Source organism: Lagopus muta, chromosome Z (assembly GCF_023343835.1).
Source record: "Lagopus muta isolate bLagMut1 chromosome Z, bLagMut1 primary, whole genome shotgun sequence".
Classification (NCBI taxonomy): Eukaryota; Metazoa; Chordata; class Aves; order Galliformes; family Phasianidae; genus Lagopus; species Lagopus muta.
The window spans coordinates 40565149-40580705 of NC_064472.1; the positions used below are offsets into that span (position 1 = coordinate 40565149).

The 15557-nt window shown below is 39.7% G+C and overlaps 1 protein-coding gene across 2 annotated transcripts in view; it reads left to right on the plus strand.

Annotated features, from left to right (window-relative positions):
* NTRK2 (neurotrophic receptor tyrosine kinase 2) overlaps positions 1 to 15557 on the plus strand; it is a 202789-nt gene that overhangs the window by 157672 nt on the left and 29560 nt on the right. For both annotated transcript variants that reach the window (XM_048930850.1, XM_048930851.1), the window contains 2 exons: positions 283 to 455; positions 3408 to 3642. In XM_048930850.1, the coding sequence (XP_048786807.1) occupies positions 283 to 455; positions 3408 to 3642 (408 nt within the window). The remainder of the gene's footprint in view (positions 1 to 282; positions 456 to 3407; positions 3643 to 15557) is intronic.

Sequence of the window (15557 nt, forward strand, 5' to 3'; positions counted from 1 at the left end):
TTTTTTTCCTGTATTTGGAAAAGCAAGACTGAGTATTCCTACATCTTCTTATAAACAGTGTTGTTTGGGATGACATGGGGCAGAGGAACAAAAATTGTACTTTACTGCTTTTATTTAAATGCATGTAGACGTCACATCTGCATTTCGAAAATGTTACTAAGAATATAACTCCTCCATCCTTTACACAGCAGTGTCCTTATCTTACCCTTACAATGCCATCCCACATGTTCACTACTTTCTGTGAACGTGTCTCCTTCTTAACATTCTCATTTTCTCCGCTAGACTTTGAAGGATGCCAGTGACAATGCCCGCAAGGACTTTCACCGTGAGGCAGAGCTGCTGACTAACCTGCAACACGAGCACATCGTCAAGTTCTATGGTGTCTGTGTCGAGGGTGATCCACTCATCATGGTCTTTGAGTACATGAAGCATGGAGATCTGAACAAATTCCTCAGGTAAATTAATCACATATCGTACTAGAGAGCCAGAATTGGGCAGTGAAGGAAGCTACTGGTATTTAATGCCAATTTAACTCCCGTGAAAAATGCAAACACCAAAAAGTACAAATCTGTGTAACAGTCATTATGTGTACTGTGGTATGGAGCTCGTTGTTTTCCGGCACATTTGGAAATGCCTCAGCTTAATGCTAAGCCTAAAACTTTGCACCAAAAAAACTGAAACCAAGCAAGATGTATTTCAGTGCATTCTAAAATGTTTGGTTATAAAGCTTGTGATAGGAACTGTTTTCTGATAGCACTTTGAAAGATCCCACTTAACACCTATCACTAACTGTAGGCATCTAAAAGCTTCAGAAACATATCCTCTTTTCTCGTCCCTCCTCCCAGTGTTTTGATATGAGTGCCATTAGTCTGTGGCAAGAAAACTGTGAGCCATGAAAACTTCAGTGCAGTGTAAAATGCTGAATCTTGGGCTCTGGAGTACAGCTTTGTTTCATAAAGCTGTTGAAGAATGTACATCACAGATTAAAATTTGGCAGTAAAGAAGTCATAGATATGTAGATGATACCTAAGGTTCAGAATAATAACTAACTCATGAATCAGCAAGCTTTGAACACTGGCCTTGTGTATGTGCCATTTCCACCGGTGTGTATTCACTAACATAAAAATAAGAAGCTAGGAGACAGCTTGTGCTCCTACATAAAAACATTTGCATAATGGACTGTTCTTTCAAGGTCTTTTATGTCATTTCCATCACAGAATATCAAAAAACGTTTCACTGTACTGAGATCTCTTCTGGTAGGAGCACCACCATTTTGGAAAGATGTTCCTTTAATGCATGCTTTTGACAAAGCAGCAAAACAATCAAAGTAATGTCCCTTTAAATGGTTCAGGTTTTTTGTCTTACTGAAATTGCTAGTGACTGCTTGTGTCACCATTTTTTTTAGCCTTTGTGAAGTGAGTTTGCTGTCCTTCTAATCTCCAATGAACAAACAGCCACAGTGTATAAAAGCAAATGACATCAACTAGCATCCTCCGTTACTGGAAGGGCTGGTGGGGCTGGCAGAGAGACCAGATCTTGAACTGGGGATGCAGAGCAAATACTACTTTTCCCAGACTGATTGTCTCTTTGGCAAAGGATTGAAGTGTATTGTGAGAGCAATGTCGGTGCATTTACATTTGCCTGTTTGGACCTCTGCCGTGGATAAGAAGACTGCAGTTTCCAAAGATGCCAGCCCAATACTTTTTCAGAGCACTGAATTTCCATTAGAGGAAGCCAGATTTGCTGCTGATTCATTGTCATTAGAAGAAATACTTATTCTTTGATTTTTTTCTGTTGACCTTTTCTTACCTTCTAACTGTCACAGTAATTGTTGTACAGAAAGGTAGTTTAACAGTCAATATATTTCCCCCATTAGGTCTTCACTCCTTTTTTTTTTTTTTTTTTTTTTTAATTATTAATCAGTCCTGGTCTTTAGAATGTAAAATGATTATGCTGGGACAAGCTGTTTAACCTAAGCTGCAATTTGTCATTCCTTTCACATCTGATGCAGCTTGTGCTGCAGATGAGAGGTGAGCGGTACGCGGGCTGTAACAGCCTGTATTTCTTACCCTATAGCGCCACCAAAGGCTAATAGGGAAAATGAATCTGAAATGTAACCCAAATTAGCCTTGCTGTCTGTGCGCAGCCAAAGGCTGTTTCAGATTTAGGTCCACTGCCTCGAAGTCATTCCTGCCCATTGCTTGTTCTGGGCAGTGGACGCTAATGTGGATCCAAAGAATGTTACTGGCTGCTGCAGACACAGAGGAGCACCTCATTTACAGACCACATCACAAGTAAAAGAAAAATAGACGGAATGTTAAAAATAATCCAAAAGTTTCATTACATACAGACCAAGGAAGCGAACAAAAACTGTAGAGCTCTCTAATTTAGTGATTTGGAGCTTCATATCTGAGAGCAGTCATTAGTAAAAATCAGCTCAATTAACGGGTACAATGCTTTTTGATAAAAATTTTCTCTGGGTATTTGTAGGAGCCTTCATGTCTTCCTGGTTATTTCCCTTACTCAAACCAAATCAGTGGCTAGGTACACCCTGTGGCAAAGAAAGTGATGTTAAGTTCTTTACCTGGTAACAGATGCAATGCCAGCCATGCTATGTACCTTCTTTCATTTCTTTCTCACATCTGTCACTCTGCTCTTGAAGTTCTTCCCTTGGGGCAATTTTAATAACGCATTTCTAATAGGTAATGTCAGATTTTATCTCATAGATTTTGATTAATTTGCACCTCTTTTCCAAACTCCCATGCCCTTCTCTTAGGGATAAATTAAGGTCTCACCTTTATTGATTAGAAATGCGATTCTCTGAAACTCTCCTTTGGAGGAAGGAAGGACTTCTGAGAGAAAATTAAAACTGGTTGTAGAATATTTTTCCAAAATAGCTGGGGTGATCTCTTGGAAAGAGTAGTCTGCAGGAATGGAATTAAAAAGGTTTCTGAAAACCCAGAAGGGAAGAATGGATGGAAAGTGTTATTCAGAAGATTATAAATTGCATTAAATGAGGTATGTTTGCCTCATTAACTAGCCAGGGATTGGTTAGCGATGCTTATAGTGCAGGAATGCTGATAACTATTTCTTAAAGTTACAAGGATGTAACATGAAAGAGGTTGTTGTTTGAGACAGGGGGTTGTTGCTGTGAACCAATCTCCTTATGAACAATATATATACCTGTTGTATAATTCTCTTCAAATCACCTGTCTTTCTCTAAGTGATAGAAAACAATAAGTGAAAAAAGCCAAGACACAAATTCTTGCTATTTTACCAATGAATCTGTAACAGTTTTTATTCTTTTACTTGAATAAGTCACTTCTCTGGTTTTAGGATCACTAATGCTTTTCACCTCTATATCTCAGAAGTGGCCTGTCACTAAATCGGCTTGCATTTTGTTGCAGGGCACATGGTCCAGACGCAGTACTGATGGCAGAAGGCAACCGACCAGCTGAGCTGACGCAGTCCCAGATGCTTCATATTGCCCAGCAGATTGCAGCTGGTATGGTTTACCTGGCATCACAGCACTTCGTGCATCGGGACCTTGCTACCCGGAATTGCCTGGTTGGTGAGAACCTACTGGTGAAGATTGGGGATTTTGGGATGTCTAGAGATGTGTACAGCACAGACTACTACAGGGTAAGTGAACTGCTGTAAGTGCTAGCAACTGAGGTCCAGCTTACCATAGTGATATACCTGCTATATGGCAAGTCGTGTAGTTGGCAGCATTTGCTGTTTGCTCCCACATGTGTGACTTCATGAATAGAACAGAGGCTATCAGGTTTTCATGGCTTACAGAAGGCAATCTATGGCCTAGCTGTTAGTTTGTGAATGCTGGACTTGTATCCTGTAAGATAAGCTACTGTTAATCTTTAAGTACATGCTCTATATCTGCTTCTCACATCACTTGTTATCAGTGAATTCTTCTTAGGTAAAATAAAGGTCTCCTCCTTATCCACTCTAATTGTGCTGGTGTCCGTAGAAGGACAATGCCACTTCTGTGCCATTGTTTGTGGGATGCCTGAAAGGAGATTGCCTTGATGTCCAGATGATGCTTGACAGGACAGAGGAAGGTAGACATAAGAAGTGTTTGTTGAATGTTGCTTTATCTAACAGCTGAGGAATGTCTTCTCTGTTCTTTGTTTCTTCTTTCAAAAGGCAAACATAGTAATTAGTAAACATACAAACCAGATTTCTCTTATATTTTGTTATTTTGTAAACTTGGCACCTCAAGCTACTTGGTGTACATAAAACAAGCATGATATCATTTCAGGACTTGGAAAAATATACAGAATTGTAATCACTGGCTCTATTTGTTTTTTCAAGGACACCAGTGAGCACCAAAGGCTAGGTTTTCTTGATTTGCATTTGAAGAGTGAACTGTACTTGCTGTGACTGAGGACATGCCTCTGTTCTGTATTCGAGCAAGATTGGATTCACTTACCATCCTCATCATTACACTTAAGAATGAAAGCTCAAGCTTAGCAGTAACAGATAAAGGCAGCATTTTTTGAGTGATAAATGTTTTGCTTTGTTTTGAATTCTGGAAAAAAAAAAAAAAGAGAGAGAGAGAGGGAGAGAGAAAGTAACTCTTGCCATGGAAAAACTACATGCAGAAAAGGATAGAAGATAGGTAATCATCTGTGCTTCCTAGAGGCAGCTGAGATTTGGCACAAGCATGTCATAGTGTACTGAGCAGTGTCTTCTTCACTGCTCATCCCTCTGTTAATCCTTGAGTCCTACACACAAGCACTCAAACAAAGCTTCTACACAATGGAGCAGAAGTTTACAACGAGAGCAGAATTTTGTCCTACCTGAGCCATGACATGGGGAAGTTCTAAGTAACCTGGAAGTCATTGAGTGCCTTTCAAAGCACCTCATTCAAGTGAAACTCTGTATTTTTCCATTGCTTCATTTTCAGAGTCACACTCTTTATTCTCTCTCCCTCATTATTTTGTCAGTCTTCTGAGGCCAAGGGAAAACCATTGTTGTTCAGGAAGAAAGAAAGAAGAAACAGGACGGTGTGTGATGAGGGTGATATAATGGATGTGAGATGTTCTAAGTAAGTCAGTTCATTAGGAAAGAAAACAAGATTGGGAAGAGGTGTTAGTAAAAAGACACAAATGTGGCTGAAGTGAGGATGAGGTAGACAAATGTCAGAGGGGCTGAATGAAAATATAGATTTGTATAGTCATTTGTTTGGCACAGTAAAAAACCAAGAAGGACCGTTTCCCCATCACCTCACATTTAGTTAGTGTGGAGGAGAGACAGACCCACAGCCCACTCTGCCACTCTATTTTGGACTGATAAAAGCTGGAAGACACAGCTGAGCCTTTGAGATTCTGAACAGCCCTCCTTGGGCCAGCCATATGTGGGCTGGTCAGAAGCTGAATGATGACTTTTCAGATTGTTGCCCGGAGAATTAATTTATGATGGACCTAAGAAATAAAATCATCAGTGATGACACTGGGATTGCATTGACTGAACGTACCTAATTGTTTATACCAAGTCTGTTTTAACTGTTCACACTTAATCATATACACAGAAGCAATTCTTCCCCAACCTTGAGAGATCCATCTAATGCTTACTGGAAGGCTTTATACAACTCCAAAAGCCCCATGGGAAATGGTTTGGTGTTTGTGTGTATTAATGCACTGGAATTAGTTTACTGGGATCCTACCAACCTTGTCAGGTTGCTGGATTTTCCCAAGATGCTTATTTATAGTTTGCCTTTGTAAGATAAGGATGGTCATCAGTACTTCTTCACCATCAGATTGTTAATGACACTCTACACTGAATCAACTCAGTTGTAAAAAGACACTTCAGGGACAAAAGTGAGAGAAGTAACCCTTGGGCTGGGAATGTATGCGATGTGCAATGCTAATTACATAAACTTTCTTTTACCTCCTCTCTTCCTTTTTTCCCTTTTGTTTTTCATCAGATAAGAATCTCGAGGGTAAAGGGAACCCTGATATATGTGCTAACATTCAATGAAACAGCAGTAGTCTTCAGAAGTCAGACCAGAATGAGCATGGGTACTTGAAGAAATTGCAGTGACCTTTTCTTCTCCCACAGTGCCATCTACTCCAGGTCAAACTAATCCAACTGGCAAATAATTAGTTTCATCTGTGTGACAAACAGCAGTGACGCTGCTGCCTTGTAGTCCTTGTATCACAGTGCACTGTTTCATGGCATTGTTTACTTGCTGATTTTAGGTCTGGGGCTTTGATTTGTTTTGTTGATGTCTGTTTTTTGTTGTTTGGACACGTAACCACCACAAGTCAGATTTTCCCTTCTTTCTCTGACACCCAAATAATGTGACTCATCAGCAGCCTTTGTGGCTTAAAGTGCCGACGCAGAAACATGGGAAAGGACATTTTGCTAGTATGTTTTCTTGAACTTGGAGAGAGTACTTCAGGACTTTTCCAGGCATACAGGCCAAGTTTGCAGACACTGCTTAGTATTTAGTCTTAAAATATTATTTTTGTTTGTTTGTTCTATGTTTTTTAAAGAAAGCAAAAAAGGAAACTCATCTCACATCAGTACTTGGAAAAACTTAACAGAGATGTGCTTTAAATACCCAGCCTGTTTAGCCAGCTACAAGCTTGAGCTAAGATTTTGCATGAAACTGTGATCTCACAGAACTAAGCAAGAGTTTTGTCATTAACTTCATTAGGATCAGAATTTTGCCCCTCCACATTGTTTTGTCTGTCCAGTGCAGAATAGAAACTCTGATCCTGATTTAGATTTATGGAGCTAAGTTGTGTAATCACTATCTAGCTATTGTATAACTAACTTGTCTTTATGCAACAGTCCAAGAAGCAGCTGAGAAAATAAGGACTCCATGCCTCCACTTTTCAAACCACACAAGGATCTGTTGGAAGCCAGGGACTAGTAGCAATGTTTCCACCTTCTTTTAGGCCTAACTTGTCCAAAAGGCACAGGGAGGATTAGATGTCTCACTTTAGTTACTTCAACTTCTAGCGTGGATGAGGCAGAAGAACCCAAGAGACTGTGTTTCAGTATGAATTCCAGTGACCTACTATCTGTTTAATATCTTCAGTGTATCTCATACCATGTTTGTTGTTGTCCCCTTGCTATTTAAAAAGAGGGAAGCATATAGATTTGTAAGAGTCAGCGTAAGTTACTGAGTCAGAGCCTTCCTTTCCTCTGGCAGAAAGCTATACATTAGGTGTTAAGGGCAAGAGAAGCTACAGGAACATCAGACTTCCCTAAACCATGTGGAAAATTCTGAAACTCATTAATGCTTTTAGCACCAAATCTCATGAAAATTCCAATCTGCCAAGGCAAAAGAGAAAGATATGTCAAGAGTATCAGTAGTGTGCTAGGCCTTGAAATAGAAATTCTTTTGACAAAAATTTCTGAGGTCCTACAAAGTTGGTCATACCTGACACATAACAGATGGTGATACCAATCTGTTTGTCTGCCTCTGTGAGAATTACCTTCTCTCAAGTAAGCTGTATGATGGTATGAGTGGTCAAACCAGCTGCACCCACCTGACTTTACTGGGATTGTGTGATGTCCCTTGGAGCACATCTGGCCCAATATGGTGCTTTTGTACATCCTCTGTCCTCAGTGCCTCAGGGCAGTATGGGAATAGAGCTTAAGAGAGACAAAAAATGCAAAAAGGGGCAAAACTAAAATGTAGGAGACCAATGCAAATCTTGAAGAATTTAGTTAAATACGTAAACATGATGCAGCCTGCAGAACATTGATAAGCTTCTTTTCAGATGGCTCTCAGATTTATCAACAGCAACAGTCTTGTGTCTTTGAAGTTTGAACTTTTGACTCCTAGAACACTCTTGTCCTGCTGTACAGCAATTCCCATTAATTTTCTAAAGGTTGGTGTTGAAAATAAGCAGGATATTGCTGCCGAGGCCTTCCCTGGAAGGCTGTTCCACAACCTCATCCTTCTAATGTTTGCAAATTTTTTTCTTAATCAATAGCCTAGATTAACTCATGATCACTGTACACCAACTTGATCACATAATTCTCCAACAGAGAAAATTCTTCTTTCCCAGCTTTAACATCTCAATTGTATGTAGATGAAGTATTCCTGTTCCGTCCCAGACTGACTTGGAAGGTTAAACAATGCACACTGTCAGGAGAAAACATTCTTCATTTTACTTCTTCTAGAAGCCTCCTCCCGCATCTTTCAGCATGTGAAAATGTCTCTTTCTGGTTCAGACATGGAACTGTGAGTATTATTTTCCAAGTGAGGTTTTGCCTGTTCTTGGATCAGAGGTATTTCCCTGTCTCTAATGAAAATGCACTGTATGGTACATCCTGAAGTCACATAGCCTGTGTCTTATTGGCACACAGTCACTGTATTGTCAAACAGTGCTCTGGGCTACTCTTATGTTCTACGGCTTCCAAATGAAGAACATCCTCTTTTCTGAGGTTTTTGGTTTCAGTCCCTAAGTGAGTGACTTTACAGTTCATGCTGGCACATTTTGTTCCTCTGGTGGTTAAGAGAGACTGCTGTCTCTCATTTATTTTTAGATTCTTTGGGGGCTGCTTTTTATTTAATTCTTTTAAAATTAAAATTCAGGTCTTTTCTAATTTGGTGTTGAGTAAAGAACTAGAGAAACAGAGTCATGGGACCAAAAAATAAACTGCTGAGGGAGTGAGAAAGATTTGTAAGTAAATTTTCTAGATGATTGTGGCTCTATTTCTTAATGTTTTATTTCTTGATCACTTCTATTTAATGTCAAATGAATATTTTGGAAAAGGATATCTGTTCTAAACATAGAGATCACATGCACTTTTAGTTAAGATGTGAGAAGTTACTATGTTTCTTAGCCTCCCAGGAAGACTTCCAAAAAAACTAAAAATTACACAGTTTGATATTCTAAACTAACTTTAAAAATACCCGGCTTCCAGACCTTCTATCTGCACAGAAAGGTCAAAATCTCTTTTTAGATAACTTCTTGACCCTGGGAGTATTACAGCCCCCTGGCAAGTAAGCACAATTCTGATCTCTGCTGTCACTCAGTCAGTCACTGAAGCCAGTAAAGTAACATTAGTATTAGAGTACTGAAATGGTGAGAAGCATCTTGCCTGCTAGGCACAGTCCTTCCTTCGCATGCGAGCCCAATGCTTAATACTGTGAAATGCTGTATTTCTGGCAACTGCATAATATATTTTTCTGGTGACTCTCTATATGAAACATTTGCTAAAAGATAATGCTAGTAAAATAATCACCAGAGTGATTTCACATAAGCTATTTCCAGTTCCAAATGACTATTTACAAAGAGAATTAATGCATGATAGCAAGCAACTAAAAAAAGAAAAGGCTGGTTCATCATTATTTGGGCTATAACTAGCCAGGCAAGCACCACCATACAAATGTTTACAGTGAGGAAGAAGTGTTTGTCTATTCTGAAAGGGCAGCAACAGCAAACACCTGCAGGTCTCAGCTGTCACTACAGAGCTGAATACCTGCATGTGGGAGTTTGAAGGAGGCTGCACTAAAGAAAACAAGAAAGAGTTACTGAGAAGTCAAGCAGCTTGTCAAGGCATCCTCGTAGGTGTGTGTATTGAATTGTCACTGTTTGAAGGCACAGTTTGAAGGCTTTTTATTAGCTGCTATTTTTGCATCCATTGCTCAAAAGGAAATTATCTGCTTCCCTACATGGACTTTTTAGCTTTCCTCCTCCGTCAGAGGCTCATTGCATCATGTGTAGTGCTGGGGAGGACAGAGGGTTCCAGCAGCCCTCGAGGACGTGCACAGATGATTTCATGCAACTAGAAACAATAAAGGAAATAATGGGCCAGCTACAGAGACGTAAATCTGAACTAGTTCTCTTTAAGTCAGTGCAGTAACTTTAATTTAAACTAAAATAACTGTGAGCAGATTTGTGCATAAAAGTCACCCCTATGTCTGCATTTAGAAGTTTGTATACACCAGTTTCCTGACCCATTCAGTTCTGCAGGGTTGCCAAATTCAGCTTTGTTCCAAGCAAGTGTAGTTCCCTACTGTTTTTATTTATTTATTTATTGTTTGTTTGTTTGTTTGTCTGTTGTTGTTAATTTTCTTTCTAGTCATAATAGACGCAATCACTTCCCATTAGAGTTTTCTCTCTTCACACAAGGCTCATTGATCTTGCTTATAGTCCTGTAACTATCTATTTTCACTGATGCTACAGGTGTGTCTACGAAAGTTTTCCAAACCAGTGCTAGGAAAAAGGGCATCAGATATCCAGCACACGTAGTTTGGTGCATTTAACAGCAAGTTCTTACCAAGCTTCATCTTGCAGCATTAATGGCAAGATATAGAAAGTGAGTTTTTTAACTAGGAAGCTGTAGCATATTTTTATTTTGCCATGTTTAAGACCCCTTTCACATGAAATGCACAACTGGGAAACCTCCGCTGCTCATGGGCCACACTGTCCTTTGCTCTGTGAGTTCAAAGCATGTGGAGATGACAAAAACAGAGAAGAATAATGAGAAAGCTGAAAAATGATTGATAGAAAAGCAGAGCAGAGTGCACTCACTTCTGTGACCAGTTACTTGATTAGTCATTGAATTTTGTTTTTTCTTGCTCCTTTGGAAATCTGCCCCTGACAGATTTACACTGCCATGGTTATCTTGCAGGATATCAAGAAATAAAAATTGGTTCATCTTCAGAAGAGATGTGCAGGAACAAAGCAGTACTTAGAAATATTCCCCATAAGATACTGAAATTCTGTTGACCAACACTATTATTAAACATTTTGAGAGCTGTGTGAGTCAAAAACTGAACTAAAGTCTTTAGAAATTTTCAGTTTCAGAAACTTCCCTCTCTTTACTTTTTTTAAAAACTTGGAGAACTTACTCTTTGGCTCCACTTTAATTGTAAAGGAGATATTACAGTTTTCAAATGGATGGAAATTCAGTTCATGTCTACACTGCTTTTAAAACATTTTAATTCTGTGGATTTCAGGAGGATTACTCCTGGTGTATGCGAGAGGTAAGAGCCTTAGGATCCATATGCATGCCTATAGAATAGCAGGAAGTTTACACAGTCAGCAGCACTGGTGGCTGACACAAGCTTTTCTGTTAAGGAGCTCTTAGTGCAGATGCTCATTAACTTTAAAAGTCCTTTTAAAATTATATATACAAAACTGAATCATTCTTAAAAATAACCACACATATGGATATAAATTGCAGGAAAGCAGTGATTCACATATTGAAATTAGCTTTCCAAACTGCAATTTGGAAAGCTTTACAGAACTCTGATCGAAAGTCGGCTCATTTCACTAAGTAGCAGCACAGCCCCCATAAAGCCGTCTTTGCAGGTGCTGGAATGATTTGGCTACTGCTGAGACATTTAGCACATCAGAGGGCCTTGTCCTTAATCTCAATCCTGTTCACAATTTGCTGGATTGCAGTTCAGTGGCTGCTGGGAGTTTTTTCCTATGGTTTTACTGGAGCCAGTGTTTAGTCCAGGGTTTTTGAAAGTGAGTTCGCAGGCAGCATTTTTAGAGAATTGATGCAAAACAAGAGAGAAGGTGAAGTGAATTTGATAGTTTTGCTTTGTGGACCAAGTTCTCGTGCAGACTGACTATTAATGTAATTTTGCGACTGTGGCGAGAAAGCAATCGTAAATATCCAGAAAAATAGATACTGTACTGTAGTGCTACAGACCATCACTTTTGGCAGAAAATCTGCAAAGCAAATGACAGAACTCCAAAGGTTAGCAGCTGAAGCTGTTGACTTTGATGTGTGATGCACACAGTGTGAGCAAAAGAAGATGTGGGAACAAAATGAGAAAAAAAGATCTCTGGGAACACTGTGAGCACAGTCAGAAACTGGAGCGGCAGCTCCCGGCTGAGCAGAGCACAGTGCTCCACGCGCGGCTGCCCCGCCGGCCGTGGGGCGGCGCGGAAAGGCCACCCAGGGGGAGCAGCGCTCAGCCGGGTCCTCTTTTGAAGGCTGCTCCCAGACCCAGTCCCAGCAGACTCTTTGCAAGCTTCCAGCTGGAAGGTTTTCTTATGCTAATAGGCTCCCTCCTTGCAGTAAGGGGAGAAGTTGCTAGGCAGTTCTCCTAAACGTGCATTTTTTTGTCTGAGACCAAAGGACAATTGGCACTCTTTTGGCTCACAAAACTCAGGAAGCATAGAAAAGAAGACTTGGATAATTATTCTGAAATACTGTCTGTAACAGGAGGGACTGAGAAGATGAGAGGACAGCATCAACTAATAATAAAGTGGAGTCTGCAAATACGGCTCTTAGTTTGGTGTGCGCATATGAAAGAGCTGCTGATGGTGTCTGTAAACGGTGAAAAAAGGAAGCAGCTGCAGCATTGCAGGCTGCTGAGGTCTTACCTTCTGAATCCTTCTGCCATCTGATGAAGCACCTGCACGTTTCCACTCCAAAAGAGAGCTGAAGAGAAATAATTTTTGGCAACATGGGTCAGTTTAAGTCTGTTGGCATCAATGACAGAGCACAATATGAGCATAGAATCATAGAATCATAGAATCACCAAGGTTGGAAAAGACCTAAAAGATCATCCAGTCCAACAGTTCACCTATTCCCAATAGCTCCCACTAAACCATGTCCCTCAACACAACATCCAGCCTTTCCTTGAACATCCCCAGGCTCGGTGACTCCATCACCTCCCTGGGCAGTCCATTCCAGTGCCTGACCACCCTTTCTGAAAAGTAATACTTCCTCATGTCCAGCCTGAATCTCCCCTGCCGTAGCTTGAAACCATTCCCTCTGGTCCTATCACTAATGACATGAGAGAAGAGGCCGACCCCCAGCTCACTACAACCTCCCTTCAGGAAGTTATAGAGAGCAATGAGGTCTCCCCTGAGCCTCCTCTTCTCCAGGCTGAACATTCCCAGCTCCTTCAGCCTCTCCTCATAAGCCGTGTGTTCCAGACCCCTCACCAGCATATTGCACAAGAGCTGCTCCGAAAGTAACGCTACGTTGTTTTGATGGCATGGTGGTAGAGGCTGAACCTTTCCACCAATGTTATGTTACACATTGTTGTTGTGTGGCAGATGGCATAAGAGAAGCAATCTGACAGAAAGGCGTATGACTGGAAGTGTGTATGAAGCGAAGGTGTGTCACTGAATTCCTCAATGCAGAAAAAGTGGCATCCATTGACATTCATTGACACTTGCTGAATGTTTTGAGAGACCAAACAGTGGATGTGAGCACAGTGAGGCAGTGGGTGGTGCATTACAGAAGTGACAACAGCTTGTAAACAGTATTTCACTTAATTCATGTCCACTTGCTTGGGAATAAATAGGAAACATTGCTTTCAGAGTGACCTACCTAGGTCACATATATAGTTGCAACCCATATGCCTTTCTGAAGCCTGTTTAATATCAGAGATCATGAAGAGTACTGAAGTTTCTGACAAGTTGTCAGGACTCCTTCCAGGCTTGCCAAAAGGTGAGAACCTCAGAACTGAGATGATTTTGCATCTGTCAGGCTCAGGAACTTAAACTTCAGCTATTACTTGTCTTTGCATTAGTGTAGTCTTATAAATGGAGCCAAAATTCTTACAAAATACAGTCAAGTTCCTAGCTGTAGCAGAAATGAAGGCCTGATTTAATGTGAGTGAGGGAAAATGCATTTGATATCAAGGGCAGAATGAAACAAAAATTAGTGATGCTTATGATGTCTCAAATGCTTCTGTCTCCATCAGATGGGTAAATACAGAAGAAAAACTGCTTCAGTGGGAAGTAACTTTTTTTGTTCCCAATCCAGAGCAATGCTTTCAAGAAGCATATCTACTTTAATACTTAAGAGTTTACTTTTAGTTGTAGCTATTTGAATGAGGGTTGCTCCTATTTTGTTGCATTGGCCCAGAACATCAAAGGTGGTATGGCAACAGATGCTGAATCTACAGGCTGAGAAAGTATGAAAGTGCCATTTCAGCACAAACAAGACTATCTCAAGGTAGAAGAAGTGGTTACGCTTTGGGAAAAACTTAAAGATAGTCAGCTGTAATACCCGGGAAGAGGTCCTGATGTCTAATGAAACTCTTCTTCAGGTTTGTCTCCACAGCTATGCATCCTGGATGTATATGCTTTTAAACAAATCTCAGTTCAGTTATTCACATAATCACACGATTGGAAGTCAAGACTTTGAGGAAGAGCTATAGTGGAAAGCTTTTAATAACAGAGTAGGAGACTGGAAATTTACATCTGAAAAAATAATGACTTTCTATAAAAAAAGCAGTATATTGTGAAAATAAAACGTATTAAAAAAAAAAAACAACAGAGATACAGGAACCTTAATAGTGAGGTGGTTTTAGCCACAAAATACATAATTTTTTCAGTTGCTACTGAAAATGAATATGATCTAAGCTGCTAGTTTTGTAATGCATGCAATTTTTATAGAGGACAGAAAGACTGTGATGCATATTTAGAGACTGAAAACTTGTCCAGCTCTAGTTCAGTGGAAAAATTGAAAGTGAAATCACGAGGAACAGGATTTTTACCTTTACGATTAGTAATTGTAAATTTTTAATGACATCTGCTTTCATTTGTTTGTTCAGTGCAGTATTGAAAAAAGGAAAAAAAATCACATCAGCCCATGATCTAGCCTATGCATGCCACAGTGTGAAACAAGCCACTGTTTTGCTGGAAATGTAGGGGTTATTACTTGTTTTTCTGTTTTGGGGGTTTGGGGTTTTTTTTGTTTTTTTTTTTTTTTTTTGGCCTTTTTAAAAAAAATATTTTATTTTGTTCCCTCCAGCTGATATATAAAATATGACTGAGTCTTATTCTCTCCTAGGAGATATTTTTGTAACACAATTTAGTCCACTCAAAGGTAGGTGTGTGAAGGGACTCTTTCAAATTATTTTATGACCTGCAAGATTGTGTTCCGATAAGCCTGGATTTAACGGGATTTAATGTTATATTCAGAAAGGATGAAATCCTGTCATGGCAGAGAGCTTGCTCTTGTTTTCATTTCCTTTCTCTTTTTTTTTTTTCATGGTAATAGAATGTTAGGAAGATAAAGAAAGAATTGTTCATTAAAAATATTGCCAGATATTCCTTGATAACACATCAATCTTACAGTTGTTTTACTGCCAGTATAAATACACAACCAAAAAACAAAAAGAAAGGCAACTTGAATGACAGACATGACGATTACAAATCATTTGCCACATTGTTTTTGTCATCTGTATTTCTTAGACTGCCTCAGCCCAATCCCATAAAATAAAAATATGATGTTACCTGGAGAAAATTGATTCTTCCCCAATTGATTTGCCAGATGCCTATCACCCCCAAGTCACTTTGAAAGGATAAATGATGGGCCAGGATTTTTGCAAGTTACTGCTTTGCATATAGTCCCTTTATAGATCATTATGCGGCCAATGTTATTTTCTGATGGTGAGACTTAGTGCAGCATAGCTGACTGGCAGAATCCTTATTGGAGATTTTTCTTGCTTTTGAACTAAGTGAAGGGCAGGGTCCTGCATTCTTGGCACTCTGTCGTATGCATGAGCTGTTTGCTTTTTGGATTCAGCAAGCAGAGTTTTAAATCATCTTTAGGGAAACAAGACATGGGGAAAAAAAAGAGATCAG